The sequence below is a fragment of the Mastigoproctus giganteus genome, chromosome 13 (assembly GCF_048544385.1).
Source record: "Mastigoproctus giganteus isolate SK-2022 chromosome 13, ASM4854438v1, whole genome shotgun sequence".
In the NCBI taxonomy this organism is placed as follows: domain Eukaryota; kingdom Metazoa; phylum Arthropoda; class Arachnida; order Uropygi; family Thelyphonidae; genus Mastigoproctus; species Mastigoproctus giganteus.
The window spans coordinates 35,866,465-35,887,711 of NC_143587.1; the positions used below are offsets into that span (position 1 = coordinate 35,866,465).

Consider the following 21,247-nt stretch of genomic DNA (forward strand, 5'->3'; position numbering starts at 1 on the left):
AAAGATTGATGCTAACGTAACTGTATCTAGCGTACATATGATTCCACTGGATGACATGTACACGTTTGATACAGTAAAGCTTGACGCTCGCGTGCCTGTACACGCAGTGGCACGACTCTCTAAAATGCTGTTTTAGTTCACTTTCCAGGCAGGCTGTATAAAATTATTCGCGAGCCAGATCCGGCCCGCGGGCTGTAGGTTGGACACCACTGGTTTAGACAAATAAATTTAGAAAAAAGGCTTAGTCTTTTTCATACCTGGATTGAAACTGCACTACTCTCATGTCTCGCTGATTCTCCTGGCATATATATATATATATATATATATATATATATATATATATATATATACACACACATATATATACACACACATATATATAAACAACCTTTTTATGATGCCAGGAGAGTTCAAAGAATATATTAGAAGAATTATCAATGTACTAATATACAAGGTATGACAATAAAGTTCTCAAACCGATGTTGTTGTGGTCATTTTTGATGAGTGTGAAAATAAAGAGAAGTGGTATGTTGCAGTTCTCATTCTTCATTAGTAAGGTTAATTTTCCATTTTGAAATTGAGCAATGAACAAATATCACATTTGGCTTAAACTGGGAAAATCTGCAACAGATCAAATCTGCAGTATGAAATGTTAAAAACTGTTTATGGTGGTGATGAAAGATTAAGTCGAACCAGTGTGTTTTAATGGTATAAGTCAGGGGTGGCCAACGAGTCAATTGCGATCTACCAGTCGATCGTGGCTTTAATTTCAGTCAATTACAACGAATTTTAAATATACAGTCATCCCTCGATTTGCGCGGTCAGGTATACTACCAAAATTTTATATTGTGCAGCGGGTTTCGCTACCAGCGTGTTATTTTATTTATTTATTTTTTTTTATGAAGCTTCAAAAATAGGAACGAAGAGCAGATTTTGAAAATTTATTTATTTTTTTTTTTTTTTTGCATGATTGAAGATTTCATTGAAGGAGAAACATATTTCACCATAATAACGTAAAATACACAGAATTCCAGCTGTCAGTATTGCAAATGCAATAAGATTGAGTTTACTACCCGTTTATAATTAGATTGCACTAATAGAAAAGCCCAATATACCAGAAAGTGCAAATTGTTTTTATTGTTTTATGGTCATAACCTCCAGAAATAGCATTAGAGAAATATCACAAAGGCATTCAAAACTGATTCTTATAAGGATATAACCAAACAGAGCAATAAAATGGTGTGTTTGTCCGGTTATTTTGGAAACAACTTCCTCATTCAGGAATCTTCTTCATCAATTATCCTATGTTAGCTGTTAAGACAGAATATTTTTCTCGTTCGTGCAATGCAAAGTGTTTTAATCGGTAAGCATTGCTTTTGCTGATTTAATAATATGGACAGTACTTATATGTTGATTTAATACCTTTTGATTTAAAATGAATACTACGAAAAAGAGTAAAACATATCATTTTCATCAAGAGTGGGAACTAGAATACTTTTTTGTAATGGTGAAAGAAAAATGTAGCTGTTTGATTTGCAATGCTTCCGTAGCTATACCTAAAAAAGGAAATTTAGAAAGGCACTTCAACGCACTCCACAGTAAATACCAATCGGATTTTCTGTCAAATTAGAACTTAAATCCAGATTATTCGAGCAACAAAATTTCTTCATGACACCTAATTACAATCTAAAGCAGTAACTATAGCATCATTTAAAGTGAGTTGTCTTCTTGCAAAATAATGCAAATCATTTTCTGATGGTCAATTCATCAAAGATGCATTTTTAGAAATAACATTCTCTTTTTGAAAATTTTAAGAACAAAAATGAAATTAAAAGTGCTCTTCAAGATCTGCAATTATCTCAAAATACTGTGATGCGATGCATCGAAATAATGTGAGCGAACAATTGCATGCTCATATTGCTAATCGTGTGTCCTTTTCTTTACAACTGAATAAATCTACAGATGTCAGTGATACAGCTCAGTTGCTCATTTTTATTCATATGGTTTTTAATGATTCTGCCACTAGAGAGAATGAACTAGAAGAAAGAACTAGAAGTCTTGATATCTTTAACTTATTCAAACATTTTATTGAAAAAATTAAATTACCACTATTTAAACTTGTATCAATAACAACAGATGGAGCTAAAGCAATGACGAGGAATCTTAACGGATTCATCGCATTGTGCCAAAAGGATGATGAATTCCCAGATTTTTTGAGTTACCGCTGGCTAACACCAACAAGTGTTAGCCAGCAAAAGAGTAAATACTAAAAGTGTTATGGACATCGCTTTCAAAATCATGAATTCCATCAGAGGACAATCTCTTCAAAGGAGGCTTTTCAAAATGCAACTTGATGAAAAAGAAACAGATCTGATATTACACACAGATGTGAGGTAGCTGAATCAGAGTAAGGTTCTACAGAGATTTCGAAATTTGCTGAATGAAATTAAAAAATTTGTTGATCAAAGTGGAGATGATTATCAGCAGCTACAAGATATGGAGTGATTGTGTAGTCTGGCTTTTTTTGGAAGATTTTACCAGTAAATTAAGTGATCTGAATTTGGAATTACAAGGAAAAAATAAAAATGTGGGTGACATGATTAGTAGTATTTCTGCATATAAATATCAATTTTTGGCAATGGCTAAGGATCTCAAAGAAAAAAAATTCGACCATTTTACAAATATGCAAGATCATTTGCAAAAATATCCTGTTTTTTAATTTAATAGTGAGAAATATGTTTCTGAAATTGAGAATGTTGTGGTCGATCTTGAAACCAGATTCAGTGATTTTAAAACAATTGAAGACATAATTCAATATATTTCTTATCCATTTAATGTCGACTTAGATACGAAACAAATTGCAGAAAAAAAAATCGCAATTTTTCACAGGGAGAAAATATTACTTGAAAATAAAATTATTACATTGCGAAATGATATCTTCCTAAAAGCCAGATCATCAGAAAAAGTTTTGAAAATATGTTTGCCGAGAAAATTACCCAAATGTAAAAAAATGCAGTGAACTTTTAAATTCCTGTTTTGGTTCCACATATCTATGTAAATCGGTCTTTTCGTATTTGAAACAAACAAAGATGAAGAATCGCTGTGCTCTTATGGACTTGCATACAGAAGATTCTTTACGGTTGGCTTTATCACAGTATATTCCCAATTTTGAAAGCTTGGCAGATGACATGAAAACACAAACTTTGCATAAATTAAAATTTTAAATGGTATAAATTTAAAATAAGAATTCTGAATTGTATTGAATTTTTAAATTTATAAACAACATTTTTCAATACGTGTTGATTAACTTTTTTAACCTTGTGCAATGAAATTTTTGAGATGGTAGATTGTGGCACATTTTGAAGGAAAAAAGTAGATCACATCACAAATTAAGTTGGCCATCCCTGGTACAAGTGATTCAAAAAATTATGTGAGGATGTTCATAATGACCCTTAGACATTCATCAATCTCTCAAAATGAGGACAGAGTTGTAAAAGTTCAGGAAATTGTGCAAAGAGATCATTATTTGATCCTTGGAATGATACCTGATGAGTTGAATATGGATAAGGAGAGGATTCATCAAATACTGCAAGAAGATTTAGGGAAAAAGAAGGTCTATGCAAAGTTTGTGCTGCAGAGCCTCACAGGTGAACAGAAACAACGAAGAGTGTCATCCAAAGACTTCATTCTGACTTGCCCAAACAATTCTAATTTACTCAACTGTATTGTCACTGGAGATAAGTTTTGGGTGTTTCGGTTCATCTCTAGGTTGTACTGATCACGTCTTTTGAAAAATGGTGTGATTCACAAGGAATTTGTATCTGAAGGGGAGATGATCAATGCTACATTCTGTGTACAAGTGCTTCATAGACTACTGAAGTACAATAGTCCTGGATGAGGCTGCAATTTTGAAAGGCAGCTGGTTCTTGCTGTACAACAGTGCCCCAGCCCATTCTGAACTTGCTGTGAAGACATCTCTGACGAAACAAGACATTTCACAGATCCAAACCATCCAAACCTACTCTCTTGATCTAGTATAGCAGTGGACTTCTTCCTCTTTCCCAAGGTGAAAACTGCTCTCAAACGTAAGAGATTTCAGGATGTTGATGATATAAAGAAAAATATAACTGGCGAACTGAACTTCATCTCTTTGGACTCCTTCACGGACTCTTCCATAAAACTTTTATAATGGTATAATAAATGCACTCAATCAGGTGGTGATTACTTTGAACAAAAATAAAACCATCTTTGAGCTCCTTCAGTTTTTGTTATTTTTATTGCACCAGTCCAAAAAATTTATTGCCACACCTGATAGGTAGTAATAATGTAATCATGCAATTTTTGCAGCAATAATGTAATTCTTCCTGTATAAATTTTTTGCTAATATGCACCTTTTGTTGGATTTTAACCATTGTTTATGTGACTTGATATATGTTACCATGTTTTAATTTCTCAAGTTTAAATAAATATATGACTGGAAAAAATGTCTGAAATATGGGAAAGTGAAACATTCAAGAATTGATATTATATTTCATGGGAAAATTGTAAGATTTGTTTTAAGATAAAGTTTATTGGGATCAAAAATAAATGGAAAGGTGAGGAAGTATGTTGTGCCAATATCAGCATGAAATAAATGCAGTTATGACAATACCCTGTCATAACTGCATTTATTTCATCCTACTGGTATTAATAACAATTTTATTAATACCAGTAGATATAAAAATTAAAATGGGGAAAAAACTAACACCCACTTCATCTGCACATCCTCTCTAATAATGTCAAGTTTTTCCTTAAATTTATTTAAACACCAGATCAAAGTGTTTTGGTTTTTTTTTTTTTTTTTTAGGAGCATTAGCAACTAAGGCCATATTGCTCCGGGATATGCGGTGGTCATTCCCTGACCTTTCCGCATCCTCCGTATTTGGTGGTGACAGGCTCGAACCCCGGTCTAATCAAGAAGCATGCGCTATGCACTGCTGCTCCTTCCCATCTGGCTACGGAGGCATCAGATCAAAGTGTGTTCAAACTTGTAATTACTCCCTGACTGAGAGCAAATTTTTGCGCACCTATTGTGCAATTATTCTCTTTAAATTTAAATTTATGTATACCTATGTGTGTCATCCTAGAAAGAGAAAGGATGCTGTCAGCGTTTAGTTTACTCAATCCATACAAAACCTCAAACTCTTCAATCAGGTCTCCTTTCAGGTGCCTAGTTACCAAATGCTGAGATTTGCAGAAATGAAGCCGTTCTTAGTAAGATTATTCTTTGATGTCTCTGAATAATCTGGTTGCTACTCTCTTTACCAACAGATACACACCTTAAAATTTGGCCTCCAGAAATGTATGCAGTCTAATACACTGGAATTCACTGCCTCATACAATGGAATAATCACCTCCTCCATGCTGGCAATATTCTTGTACAACACTAACTGAACTGTACTGACTGTACAATTACCCCCTAGATCTTTTTCTTTCATTCTCCACTACCTCAAACATCATTCAACTTGTATGTTATTTTGGGATTACTGCTCCCTGTAGCACTATTTTGCATTAATCAATTTTAAACCCCAATTGCCAATTTTCAGCCCATCTGCCATTTCTTTTCCAGGTCTTCTTGCAATACCCTGATTTGTCATTAATCACCTTGCCAATCTCTGTATCATCTACAAACTCACTTAGACATTTGTAGATGATAGACAAGTTTGTAGATGATACAGAGGTTGGCAAGGTGGTTAATTTACTTTACCCCAGGTGCCTTGTTTAATTTTAGCTTCAATAGTTTCTCTTCTATTTTCCCTCTCAGTTAATACAAAATAATTCAGCTACCAATTTTAGATGGTAGCTGAATGAATTTGGTATATCTACCATGTTAAAATTGGGAGCTGAATGAATTCCACCAATGTGGATCTACTGTCTGATTGTAACAAAGATTATTATAATGGAGAGAGATCAGATGTGAACATAAAACAGAATTTTCCACTTTGTTTTCTTCAGCATTTATGCAGTTTTTAACCTATAATTTACATAGTGATAATCTGTTATAAAAAGTTTAAGGAAAGACCAGAGAACATAATTGTCATATTAAATTATACTTCATAAATAATGGAGTACAAATGAAGAGAGTGGAAATTTTTATGATTCTACCACGGTGTGATGAGGATTCATGAAGTACTTGATATTCCTTGGCTACTGTAAAGATGGAGCTGAAGCATAGTATATCAACAAGTTTATGGAATGCAAAAGATAAAGGGCAGTATCTCCCATGCTGATAGGAAAGTCTTGGCATCATTCTGGTTATAAAATTAACTGTAAATGCAGAGGTAGAATGTCATATTTAAAGAAGATAAATGAATCAGTTGACAGTAACTCATGGATTTTAAAGATAGTATCTAGGTATCTTTACAAATTGAGAGTAAGTGACAATTTGAGAAAGTGGGACAAAGAAAACAGAAGACAGCGATCATATATTCATCTACTACCTTACAAAATGAAGAGAGAGAGAGAGAGAGAGAGAGAGAGAAAGGGGTTTCTAAGAACCACTCAGGACAAGTGAACAGGCTAAGCAGATGGTGACAAAGTTGAATATGATGGATAAACATACTTTTAACAGAGATTGGTTCCATAGAATTAGACATCCCTCATGATCAGTTAGTGGTTTTTAAGACTGTGATGTCATCGTAAAGTAACAAACAGACACCACTGCTGGAGAGGGCAGTGGTGTCCGTTTGTAGTATCGGAAGCAATTAACAAGTAGTCAACAAGCAAGTAGTAAAGATGGACATGAGTCAAGGATGGTAGTATTTTCAAGCAGATAGCCATGTCTCAGTAAGCATGCCAACCTTAAAAGTTTTAGCAGTCAGGATATCAAATATAAAAGGGAGTTTGTTGTCTGAGCTCCTGACATTCTGGTAAAATATATGCAGATAAATCTCTATACTGAGAGTAAAAAGAAAACAAATTGGAGATCACAATGAGTAGAGAAATATGTCCATAGTTTACATATAGCAGTAAAGACATGCATTTGGCCAGCATTAATAGTAGTAGTAGTAGTAATGGAGGCATGTGATGCAAGAAAGCAAGTGTATGAGCTAATATTGCATCAGCCAAAAAAAAAAAAAAAAAAAAAAAACCTCAAACAATTTCACACATCCATTCCCTCTAAAAGTTTGTCCAGTTCCTCCTTGAATTTATTTAAGCTATCAACTTTCACAATGATAGATGGAAGTTTGTTCCAGAAATGATTTTGTAAAAGAGAAGCACTGCTCCTAAAACCAGGTAATCTGGTATTATGGGTAAGCTTTCACACTAATAAAATAACAAAATGCCCTTTTTTGGTCCAGCTTTCTTACCATTAGCCTTTTTTGAGAGATCAAGATTAGCTACATAAGCTGAAACTTCTGAATGAAGTCAGTGGAGCTTCCTACAGTGTAGTAAGTACTTACTGAGTGATATCTCAGTATGAAAAGTTGAGAGCACAGCTTTTTTCTTTTCCCTGTTTCAAAAAAAAAAAAAAAAAAAAAATGAGGAAAAGAAAATCAAAGATTGTAGCATTAGAGCTGATAATTCTTATAATTAAGAATTCTCAACTCTAATTCTAAAAGTCAGTGGATGGCAGTTTAACTATCTTGAGCAGCCATTGGTGAAAAAGGTTTATCTACCTGTTTATGTATAGTGAAAAAGATTTATCTACATGGTGAGGTAAAGTTGTTTGTTGAAACAATAGCAAACAGCTGTTTGGACAGATTAACTAATAATAACATTAGTTAACCTATCCATGAGTCAATTAGGTTAACTAATGATAACAGTTAACGTAGTTCAGCTATTCTAGAAAGGAAGAAATAAAAAGCAAGGCTCATGTTCAGTACACGATTATACAAACAATGACAGTTTGATGACATTAATCCTGATTAAGCATAAAGGATAACTATAACCGACTCGACTAAATATAGACACAAAAAGCAACCATTACATCCTAACAGCCTCATAACTAGGTCTTTTCATTGTGTATATTTTAAAATCAATGATTCACATTTTTAAACTGCATAATTTAAGTGATACATGCAGAAGGGAAAAAAAAGTACTGTTTTTAAGGTTTGTGCAATATACACATTTGCTTCAGAACCTAATATAGGTATAAAAAGTCACACTGGATTATTAAAACTAGTATAAAATTATATAATGTTTTTAGAGGTGTTACAAATGACACATGCTGAGCAGTAAAATTTTAAGTATTCAAGTATAGAGCACTGTATTTGATCTTATTTTGAACAATGTCTTAAATTAAAATACAGTTTTAAAAGTGTTCAACAACTTTTGAATTATTCTGTTGTGTTGATAAGAAAACTAATTTAACACAAACATATGCACTTACTCTGTCACCAGGCTTAAGATTACTTTCACCCTTTTGGCCAATTTTATTGAGCAGATTGTATGCAATCTTATGACTCCGGCTGAGCAGTTTACCTAGCAAAGTAAATTAATAATTAAAAACAACCATACACAGACACATACAAATAGAAAAAATTATCTTTCGAACCATTTTTCATAATACAAATTTAAGCAAGCTTATAAGTTAATCAAGGTTTTCCCCTTTTTTTATCTCTGTCAAGGAACAAACTTTCATGAACTCACCATAAGTAAGAGGGTTACTAATCTTCCCATTAGTATCTAAGACTGTGGCAGCAGGTGCTTTGAAAGTTCCAGAACCATACCTCTGGACAGCTGCTTCTAGAGTCCTTGGGAGGCCAGAGGGTATCTGTAAACAAATTGAAATATTATAATGAGCTCCATGGCAATGCAAATTTAGTGTTAAAATGTGAAATGAACTTCTTCATTCTAAATTTCATATTAAAATGCAGATAATTTAAGTTTCAAATATTAATACTTCTCTGTGTGAAAAATAATTGACTTGTACCACAACTTATTGTCTACTTGTAGTATGCCCCCTCCCCTGTATACTACACCGGTGTCAGAATCCCAAACACCAAAGCTAAGAAAAGATGTAGGACAGGAAATGTGGAATGCACAGCTGCCACATTTTTACTTTGAAAGGTTGGAGGAAAGTAGATTTTTTTTTTAAAATCCAGACTTTGAACTTGATATTAAATTTCATTGAATATATGCACTTGGTGTTAAGATACAGCCACAGGATTATTCACCTGTACAGTAATACTTCAAACATTAGCTTAACTAGGATTTTTTCTGGCTGTGGATTCCTGTTTGAATTGTCTGTTAGAAAACAAATTATGACAGCTTAAGAAGATATTACTACGGATCACGGACTAATGTTATTAGTGCAGTCCTCCAGGGTTCCGTGTTAGGCCCATTGTTGTTTTCTGTATTTATCAATGATACTGATGAAAGTATATCAGATTTAAGGTCTAAGTTTGCAGCTGATACAAAGGTTGGCAGGGTGGTTAATGACGGTGATGATAGTACACTACTGCAAGAGGATCTGGAAAAGTTGAGCAGATAGGCTGAGAGTTGGCAAATGAAGTTTAACATTGGCAAATGTAAAGTACTGCATATGAGAAGCAGTAACCCCAGAGTAACGTATCAACTGTGTGGTACTACACTGACAGTGGTAGAGAATGAAAAGGACCTCGGGGTAATTGTCCAGTCAGATATGAAATTTTCTGAGCAGTACAGACAGGCAGCAAGAGTAGCTCATGTTCTTATGTCAATGATACACAGGAATTTTGCTAGCAGGGATAAGGAGGTGATTGTTCCCTTGTATAAGGCAATGGTCAGGGCACACCTTGACTACTGCATACAGGTTTGGAGGCCTCATTTTGGGAAGGATGTAGAGCTGCTGGAACGAGTACAGAGAAGGGCAACAAGACTGGTGAGTGGAACAAAGGGTTGCTATTATCAATGAAGATTTAAGTTCTGCAAATTGCAGCTTCTGGAGACTAGGCACCTGTGAGATGATTTGATTGAGGTGTATAAGGCCTTGAATGGTTTGAGCAAGCTCAATGCTGATGGGATTCTTCCTCTTGCTCAGATTACTCACCTGAGGGAACATAAATTCAAATTGAAGAAAGACAACTGTAGAATAGATGTGTGGAAATTTGCCTTTAGTCAGCAGGTGGTTGATAATTAGTAAAACTTCCATCTGTTGTAGTGGAGGTCAACAACTTAAATAGGTTCAAAGCAAAACTAAACAAAAATTTGGAGTGAATGGATGGGTGAAATGGGAAGGGTTTTTTTTTTTGGCTGATGCTATATAAGCTTGCTTTCTTGTATACTGATGAAGCTGTTTTATGAGTTAAACCAAGAACTTCACATGACTAACACTAATATATATATTTTTTTATTTATTTATTTTATTATTTTTTTTAATTTTCTTCTGAAAGTTTACAATCACATATTACCTTTTTGAATTCATAGCCCAAGCATGGCTTTGTAGCTGAATTATTTTCAATTACAGTATCAGAGGTGATTTTTGTTCCTGGAAAACTGTTTATGTAACCAATTTACAGTGCAATCGTATTAGAGTAATTGGGAACATGGAATGTCTGTGGCATTAGAGTAGTTTTACATGGTTTCCCTGTAAAGATTTGGTTTTGATGTTAGAGTATACGAGATGCTGACATAATTTAGTACTGGATAGTGTTAAAACAATCTCGCAGCCTAGAGTTTCAGCAAGAGGACATTTTTTGAGAAATATAAAGAAATGCATCAAATATGGTTCTAGAAATTCTGAAAAGCATCAAAATCATGGAACACAATACAATGAAAAGATGAAAAAAAAAAAAAAAGTAAAAGGTAAACTGCAGCCATTATCAATCCACTGCAGGATAGAAGCCTCCTTAACAATTCATATTGAGGGAAATGGACCATAATCTGCCATGCTGGTCCAGTGCGGGTTGGCAGATTGACCATATTTAGCAGTCAGGGGCCTCAGGTTACTCAAAGAGCATGTGCTAGTGCACTCCTGCTCCTGACCACTCAGCTACCGAAGCCTTTGAGCGAGAAGATACCAGATATAAAAAAAAAAAGGTGCCAAATCTTGCACAAAATGCTTGTCTGTTTGTTTGGGAATTTTTCTGCCGCATCGGCATCTATGGCCATAGTGCGCAAGCACGAAAAGCACTAAAATGGCAATAATGAAAGTAAATATCTTAGAATAAAAATAAATATAAAGAGAGAGAAGTGTGTAGCTGTTGGGCTCTATATTTCCCTTTTTTGTTTGATATCTTACAATTTTCTGTTTTGGAAATCTCGATTTATTTTCTGAGAAAATACCTAGTAGTAATAGATTTCCAGAGAGTCATGATTCATCTCACATTAACCAGTAGGGGTCTGCACGGGCCTACATTTTTTATTGTACATTTTTCATTTACTGGCCCGGCTCAATCCGGAATTTGTTTTTCAAATTCATTTCTCTCCAGAACCAATTTTTATCCCACCCCAATTGAAACTTTTTATAAAAATAAAATCACTAGCATTACTTTGAAGTTTCATAATAATAAAAAAAAATAAACTTTCAGATTAAAAATTCAATATTAATACAGACAGGGTTATTTCCACGAAAGAGTACAAATTTTGGTGAATTTTGAAACGTTGGCAAAGTGCACCTTATTGGTCAATTAAAGATGTCAACAAACAACTAACACATTTTTTTTAATAAAAAAACCTTTAAGAATTTAAATACATACATATATTTTTTTTTATGTATTTAAATTCTTAAAGGTTTTTTATTAAAAAAAATGTGTTAAAAAGTCTGAAATGTTTGAAAACAACAATTCATTACGATTATATGTACCAGAACATTGTTTGTGTTACCTGGCCTGAGAGCTGGGTCGGGCCGAAGCCTAGGCCCATGCAGACCTCTATTAACCAATAGTATTATATAGTCTGGACTCAAGACAGCCAGGTAAAACAATTCTGGAAGTGAGGCTATTTTTTTAAACAAAACTTTTTTTTTTTTTTTTTAAATCTAAATAATAATTCACCATAGAAGTGTTAAAAATATAATCACTAACATTTCAAAGCATGCAATTTCTAAGTAAAATAAATTCTTCCTTTCTTTCATATCAAATGTCTATGATTACAACTTCTACAGAAAAAATTAAGAGAAATCCATACTGCAGATACGGATTTTTTGTTAGACCAAGAGTTTCAGATCTCTCAATAATCAGGCGGAATTTATTAACTGATAAATAGCTAATACAGTGTCTTAGGATATTTTAAATTATTAAAACGATGCTTCTTTAAAACTCTTCGGTCTACCCAAAATCAACTATTCTATTGTTATAATCGTATCTTGGGAATCTGTAGGATAAAACTATAAAACTATATTCATTTGGAACTTAAGTCTAATACAATAAGGGAGAGAGGGAGTGTATGGTCAAATATTGCGTGATCCCTCGCCCTAGTTCTCTGTCGTTGACCTCTCACCAACAGAGCGAAAGGAGAGGAGAACATCTCAGTTCTCACACCCACAATGGTACTAAAAAGGGCTTTTATTGCTACAGTGTAGGCGGGATGTTCAGTTGTTTTTCGTGGGACGATTACCAAAAATGGTAGTGTCCCTGTGAAATGGACATTCTTGGATGATTCTATCTCCATGACGTAGAACAAAATAATATTAGTATCTAAAGGGTTCTGCAAGGCACTGAGAGGGGAGTGTACAGGACATTCTTGCTTTTGTAACAGACTGGTAGGAGAGGGGAATGTCTCATCGCCGTCGAACATTGAGAGTCCTGGCAATGTAAAAGGGAGGGTTCGAGGTGATGTTGCTCCAGCTTCAAGAACGGCCAGGGAGGAGCTGAGACAAAGGAAACATGACTCAGAAGACCACACCCTAGTTTCCACCAGAGGGAAGGAGGCCTCACAACCTGTCCTGAAGCAAGAGATTTAACTGGTAAGCCATTATCTCATTTGTGTGAATGTGAACCTTGAACATAACATGAACAGATACCATTTTAATGCTTCCTTCCTAAATATTTTATCTTTGTTAATTTAACAATAAAATGGGATTTCTCACAGGATTGGTGATACACAGGGATCTTACAGCAAGGTGCTGTTGGGATAAGAAATGGGAGGGATTGAGCCTGTTCACATTAGAATGGATGTAAGATGGTCTAAAGTGATGAGCACATCAAAAGCACTTTGCCTAAGGTTCTTCTGTTCCCAACCGTTCTGTTCTATGTTGAAGTGTTTTGTGAATTGAAATGCTTTGTGAATGTTGTAGCTTGTTAAACCAGAGCCAATACAATATCATAAATTCTAAGTTGCACTGGTGGCACTAGTTGTATGCTAGCTAAATTAGTGCGCTATTAAAATTAATTAATAAAGAAGGTTTTCGGGAGCGTTGCTCAAAAAGAAGTTATATTTTAGATAAAATAAGTGTGGGTGAGTGATAGGTTAAGATTTGGGACCTAAAGGTGGTTTTATTTTTCAGACTGCGAACTTTTTTAAAATGGCTATCATTATTATGTTCGGACATAGGAAAACATAGGAAATTTCAAGGTCATTAAATTTTTAAGGAACTATAATCAGTCACTGGGAATTCTTAGTAGAATAGTTGTGCTACTTGATAGCATTGATGTAGAAGTTTTCAGGATACCAAATTGTATTTAAAAATACTCACATGTTGCTGAGTTATACATTATTGGTATTTTCAAGGTCACAATAATTCTACCAAGTCAGCAATTTGGATGTTTCCAGGAGATAAAAGAACTACAGCAGTGCCACCTGCTTGTTCAGTGGTGACTAGAATTCAGCATAAATTGCGTAAAATTATTAAATTGTGACATCACAAGAGAGCTTCATCACTGAATAAGAGCTACTCCATTTATATGGCTGCGGCAGGTTTAGTAGATCGGCAGCTTAAATCCCAAGCCTGGATAAATGGTGAGGGTTGACGTCAGGAAGGGAATCCGGTCGTAAAAACTATGCCACAATAGATGTGTTCTGGTTAAGAAGTTAATCCAACTAGAGGAGAAGAAGAGGATGTAAAGTGTGAACTGGGGAACACTGAATGCCGACCCCATATAACATGGGAAAAGGCGAAGAAGAAGAAGAATATCATAAATCCTAAACAGGTTAATGTTATTGTTATGAACAGAAATCTTGAAGCAATATATACATACTTTTACACAAACAACTAGAAGGAGTGCAAGTCTATATACATGTTTTCTTTTGTTATAATAAATGTTGTTATGTGTTACATAATATCTCATTCTCTCTGCCCATATTCTCATACACCGGCAGAAACAAGTATGAAACAATAATGGTAAGAATGGGGCCCAGGTTGACACTTTGTGATCATCCGACCTAAAATCATAACGCGAATCTGATGCCGCAGCAGTTAATTGCTAGAACAGCCCTTTTCCGAGAGCACAGATTTTGTCCTAGCCCGACGATCATCTCATTTGGAATAATTAACAGAGGAAAAGTAATACGGCCATAAGTCAAGGGGAATAAACAAGAAAGAAACCACAGAGAGAGAGAGAGAGAGAGAGAGAGAGAGAGAGAGAGAGAGAGAGAGAGAGAGAACCTGACATTTTATCTATAAGATGACTACTTGTACTTATTATTTTATATTACTGCTTAATATATTTATAATGATTAAACAACAGCTGATAAGTACAGTTTTACATTTTTATTTATTATTAGAGGAAATTAACTTTTTACAGAATGTGCGTTTTCTAAATAGAAGTTCTTCAATTTAGGAAGTACACATTCTTCTATTACATTTTTATGAAGCATTCATAAAAACATCATAATTTTTTTTAAAAAAAAAAACTTTCACAATAATAGCATTAGCATTAGTAGAGGCATTTGATGCAAGAAAGCAAGCTTATGTAGCATCAGCCAAAAAAAAAAAAAAAAAATACTTCCACTTCACCCCCCTGTTCGTTCAAAATACCTGTCCAGCTGAGCCTTAAACTTATTTAGGCTATCAACCTCCACCACAAGGGATGGAAGTCTGTTCCACCAACCAACCACCCGCTGGCTAAAGGCAAATTTCCGCACGTCTATCCTACATCTGTCTTTCCTCAATTTGAATTTATGCCCTCTCAGGTGATTTTTCTGAGCTAGAGGAAGAATCCCATCAGCATTGAGCATGCTTAAACCATTCAAGGCTTTATACACCTCTATCAGATCACCTCGCTGGTGCCTAGTCTCCAGACACTGTAATTTGCAAAACTTAAGCCTTTCTTCGTAAGAGCACCCCTTTGTTCCATTCACTAATCTTGTTGACCTTCTCTGTACTCGTTCCAGCAGCTCTATATCCTTCTTGAAATGAGGCCTCCAGACCTGTATACAGTACTCTAAGTGTGGCCTGACCATTGCCTTATACAATGGAATAATCACCTCCTTATCCCTGCTGGAAAAATTCCTGTATATCATTGACAATACTCCATGAGCTACTCTTGCAGCCCGTCTGCACTGCTCAGAGAACTTCATATCTGCCTGCACAACCACCCCCAAGTCCCTTTCATTCTCTACCACTGTCAGTGTTGTACCACAGAGTTGATACGTTGCTCTGGGGTTGCTGTTTCCCATGTGTAGTACTTTACATTTGTCAATGTTAAACTTCATTTGCCACCTCTCAGCCCATCTGCTCAACCTTTCCAGATCCTGTTGCAGCAGCATAGTGTCAGTAGTGTCCTTGACAACCCTGCCAACCTTTGTATCGTCTGCAAACTTCAACATTAAGCCCGATATACCATCATCAATATCATTTATAAATACAGAAAACAATAATGGACCCAACACTGAGCCCTGAGGGACTCCACTAATAACATCAGTCCACGATGAGCAGTGTCCATTGATTACCACTCTCTGTCTTCTCCCCCTCAACCACCCCTTTATCCATAGCAGCAATTTGCCTCCAATGTCACACTGCTCCAATTTGTGTAGCAGTCTTCCATGTGCAACAGTATCAAAAGCCTTTCTAAGGTCCAAGTATATAATATCAAAGTTATTCCCTGCATCCAGTTCCTTTGTGACTGCATCATAGTATCCAATCAAATTGGTCAGGCAAGACTTCCCCTTAACAAAACCATGCTGTGTCTGAGCTATAACTGAAGTCTTGTCTAAATGATCCTGCAGTGCTTCTTTAACCAGTGCCTCCATTAATTTTCCTGGAACAGAAGTTAAGCTCACAGGTCTATAATTACTTGTGTCAGCCTTTGATCCTCCTTTGTGAATTGGGTCACATTTGCACATTTCCAGTCTATGGGTACCTCCCCTGAGTCCAAAGAAGCTCTCATAATTATGGCTAAGGGTTTGCTTACTTCCTTTGCTGCCTCCTTTAATATAACTGGATAGATCCCATCCACCCCGGGTGCCTTTCTTGTGTTTATCTTCAACAGTTTCTCCTCCACTTTACTCCCAGTTATTTCAAGATTCTGTAGCTTACTTCTAAAGTTGAATACACCTCTGGCATTCCCCTCGCTGAATACCTCCTCATGTGTGAATGTCGATGCAAAATATTCATTTAGTTTGTTAGCTACCTGAGCAGGATCATCAACACTTGACCCATCAATATCAAGTGGACCAATCTGATTCATCCCCTTCCTTCTAGAGTTTACATAAGTAAAGAACTCTTTGCTGTTTTTCTTTGCATCCCTTGCCAAGGATTTCTCGTAATCTGCCTTCGCCTACCTAACCTCCTTTGTAACTTGGTTGCATATCACTTGTATCTATCATAGGCTTCTGTGTCATGTGTTAATTTGTATGTATCCCATGCATTTTTCTTCTCTGCCATATGCCTCATTAGTTCATCTGACATCCATTTTGGCCTAAACCTTGAACAATATTTCTTAGTTGGTATGTAAAGCCTAGTAGCTTCCAAGATAAGTTCTTTGAATGCTTCCCATTTTGAATTTGCTGTTGGTAACATCATCAGTTGGTCCCACTGTATAGAATTTAAATACTGTCTCAGTCCATCGTAGTCGCCTTTACGGAAGCAATAACCCTTCCCTTTACCCCTAATGGTAGTTACCTCTTTGAGTAAATCCCACTTCAGCACACTGTGATCACTGCCACCTAGTGGTTCATTTATCTGCAGATTCTTAACGCATGAAGAATCACTGCTGATAATCAAATCAAGAGTATTACTCCCTCTAGTTGCCTCCCGAACATGCTGATGTAGAAAACAATCGTCCAATAAATCCACAAAAGCCCTGCTAGTGTGTGAGTAACCAGCCCCCAAAATCCAGTCAATATCTGGGAAATTAAAATCTCCCATTATAAGACACTCTGATTTACTGGCCCACTCTATTTCCCTGTACAGCTCCTTATTATACTCATCAGAGTCATTAGGCCTATAGCACACTCCTACTCTCAATTTTGATCTCCCAATGTTTATGTCACACCAAACTGACTCCACAATGCACTGTCCAGCGATGTCGACTGGCTTCACTTCCTTGGTTTTTATGTGTTTCTTAACTAATAGCATAACACCTCCCCCTTCCTATCCTGTCTATCCTTTCTGTAGACGTTGTACTCCCCAAATTGCAGTTCCGCGTCCCTTATATCTGTGTGACACCACGTCTCTGATATCCCAACAATATCTGCCTTCGATGTTTTGAGCAATACCTCAAATTCATCAAATTTATTTACTAAACTCCTAGCATTGGTGTACACGCAAGTATACCTGCACCTGTTTCTATTCTTAGCTACCCTAACACAACCCATATGTTTACTTGTACCGCAATGGCTCCCAGCAGTCTCTGAAATACCATGCATCTTGTTTTTCAGGCTTCTGCCCATTCTAATAGAAGCAGTGCAAGAATCTCTTTCACCTCTGCCAGTGGCTACTGTCAATCTATTGGTCTTTGTCTCCCCCCAAGCTATCAGTTTTCCGACCCACCTAACACTGCCTCGACAGCATCAGCAAAAATTCTTGCACCCTTTCTATTTAAGTGTATCCCATCCCTGTAGAAGCAATCTTTCCTGTTAACAAGTACAGTCCAGGCTGAAAAAAATTCTACCCCTTGAGCCTTGCACAATCTTTCCAGGGCCGAATTGATCGACAAGGCTCTCATCATATACTCCCTCCTATCGTGTCTGGGCAGAATTGCAGACACTTTCAAATTCAACCCTAATTCTCGGCTTTTGTTCAACAGTGACCTGTACTTGTTGTATTACATGGCCATGGTCAAGAAAGTCTGTTCTATATGTCTTTAAGAAATCTAAAGTATTTTTAAAAAAAACAGAAAATTAACAAAAGCTTAATTTTAAAGCAATTAACCAAGTCATATCTTAAAATTTTATACGAGAAGCATTAATAAAATACTGGTAATTTTTATATAATTTTTTTCACTCCAGGAACAAAACAACCTAAAAAATATTTGAGGCACAATTACCATTAACTGTTCTCCATAGAGTGGAGTCATTGTATTTCCCTCTGGTCTTGGAGAATTCGGATCTGGTTGTTTAGCTGTAACCACAAATATTAAAAAATTAAGTAAACTTTATCTCTAAACAATTCAAAAATCATGATGAATTTTTTTTCTTATAATTATAATTAAATGATAATTTTGAGCAAGGAGCTTTGAAATATGGAAAATATTATAACTGTGATAAGGTAGTTCATAGCATCAATCTATATGTAACTATAACCATGGAAGGCAAAACAAAGTTTGCACAAATAGTTCTTTTTCTAGGGGAAGTATTAATACACAGTGGATTCCGGTTATTTGGGCCACCAGTTAATTGGGGCAGCCGTTTATTTGGGGCAAATCTTAAAAAACAGAAATCAATCAAGAAAATAGACAGGGTTTACTTTGCTTAATTGGGACAGCATGCCATTTAATCGGGGCAGGAGACCGCAGCACTGGAGATTACCCTAAGATTATCTCCGACGGTACCACATGGTTCGGTTGAAATTCTGGAGATCACAACCATAAAACAATAAAAACAATTAGCAGTCACCTGTTTATTGGGCTTTTCTGTTAGTGCAATCCATCATAAACGGACAGTAAACTCGATCTTACTGAATTTGCGATAATACAGATAGCTGGAATTCTGTGGGTTATTATAGTGAAATGTGTTTACACTTCCATGAAATCTTCAATCATATAAAAAAATTAATTTTCAGATCTTCTATTCATTCCTATTCTTAAAGCTTTGTAACTCATTACTCCGTTCTCACTTGCACATTTTGTGTTACTTGCAATTTGTGTGTGCCATGTTCTTTGTTATTGACTGCTTATCTTTTTACTGTTTTAAATTTTAACCCCCGCCCACAAATGTCAGTGAACAGAAATGTATTAATTATTCCGATTATCATGTATATTCTTCCGATTTTCACGTATCATTTAATTTTTTAATTGGTAAGGTAATAAAGGGTAAATTTGTGCTTAATATATCTTTGCTTTTATAGCATGTGGATAATATTCCTCCTATTTTCGCTAATTAGAATCGCTGTTTAATTGAATTAAAATTCAATTCACAAACGTGATCACAATGATCGGCGCTTACTGCACATTGTATAGTGAACGGTACTTTACTATGGTGACTCCATCGCAACGTGATTTGATTGTACAGTGAACCAATTGTAAAGGTTGGGGGGATACATTGTATTTTTTACTATTTACGTGAAACTTCAGATAATTGGGGCAGCCGCTTAATCGGGCCAAAATGCACTAGTCCCGATGTGTCCCAAATAACTGAAATGGACTGTACTTAAAATCATTTTGAAATATTAATAAATTTAGAAACATCTCATTGAAACATCCTGGTGTCATGGAAAATTTTTAAAGCTAAAAGGTAGCCTTATGTCACTAAAGTTTAATAATCACTCCCTTAAAATAATGAAACTTTGCAGATTTGCCTATGACAAGTAGTTTCATATTGTTGCTGATATCCACATTAAAGTTTAAAAGAATTGGAATGCACTGTTTGCTTGCTTTATTCCATTCATGTCCATAATCTTGGAAACAATGCTTTGGATGGTACTGCATATGGTTAGCAGTAACCCCAAAGTAACGTATCAATTGTGTGGTACTACACTCAGAGTGGTAGAGAATGAAAAGGACCCAGAGGTAATTGTGTAGTCAGATATGAAGTTTTTTCCTGAGCAGTGCAGATGATCTGCAAGAGTAGCTTATTGTGTCTTGTCAATGATATACAGGAATTTTTCTAGCAGGGATAAGGTGATCATCCCTTTGTAAAGGTAATAGTCGGGCCACACCTTGAGTACTGCATACAGGTCTCGCGGCCTCATTTTAGGAAAGATGTAGAGCTGCTGGAATGAGTACAGAGAAGGGCAACAAGATTAGTGAATGGAACAAAGGGTTGCTCTAATGGAGAAAGGCTTAAGTTATGCAAATTACAGTGTCTGGAAACTAGGCACCTCATGAGGTGATCTGATTGAGGTGCATAAGACCTTCTGGGTTGAGCATGCTCAATGATGATGATGGGATTCTTCCTCTTGCCCAGATTAATTGCCTGAGGGGACATAAATTCAAATCGAGGAAAGACAGTTGTAGAATAGACGTGTGGAAATTTGCCTTTAGCCAGCAGGTGGTTGATAATTGGAACAAACTTCCATCTGTTGTAGTCGAGATCAACAACTTAAATAAGTTCAAGGCAGAACTAGACAAACATTTGGAGTGAATGGATGGGTGAAATGAGTAGGGTTTTTTTTTTTTTTTTTTATCTGATGCTGTATAAGCTTGCTTTCTTACATCATGTGCCTCTACTAATGCTAACATGCAAAATCTCTCAAAATTTCTTCATTATAGCAACAGGTGCCAATTCCAGTAGTTTGTTAAAGGTAATATCTATAACAAATGTAATGTTTCAAGCTCTAAATCAATGGGAATGTTATTAATGAAGTTGATTTTTAGGCCCATCATTAAATTTGACTATATTGTGCCATTATATCTGTACATGTGTGCAGTCACAGAATGATTTTCATGTTGTACAGGCTGAAAAATATGGAATAACTCATAGGGGGAAACTCTTTTCCACCTTAGATCAGCCCAGAATGAAGAGGCTTTAGAAATTCCTCCAGTGACAGAACTCAAACTCATACCTCTCCAACCAAGTGACAAGTGGGAAAACCACTATGCTGTAAATTAGGGGGAAGAATTGAAATTCATCTCTAACAGCTTAAATATAATCCTCTTCTGTATTAACTTTTGCAGTCAACCATCAAGGGATGCTGTGGTCTCTCCAGTAACAGTGCTGTCACAGTCTCTGGAGAGCACCCTGTGACAGTTGACTACAAAATTTAATGCAGAGAAGCATTATACTGAAGCTGTTCCAGATGAATTTT

At 35.7% G+C, this 21,247-nt stretch overlaps 1 protein-coding gene across 1 annotated transcript in view; it reads right to left on the reverse strand.

Moving 5' to 3' along the window:
* LOC150075966 (disco-interacting protein 2-like) overlaps nucleotides 1-21,247 on the reverse strand; it is a 579,017-nt gene that overhangs the window by 215,500 nt on the left and 342,270 nt on the right. Inside the window, exons 10-11 of the mRNA XM_090387840.1 lie at nucleotides 8,632-8,755; nucleotides 8,372-8,463 (exon numbers count right to left, since the gene is read on the reverse strand). Of these exons, the coding sequence (XP_090243966.1) occupies nucleotides 8,372-8,463; nucleotides 8,632-8,755 (216 nt within the window). The remainder of the gene's footprint in view (nucleotides 1-8,371; nucleotides 8,464-8,631; nucleotides 8,756-21,247) is intronic.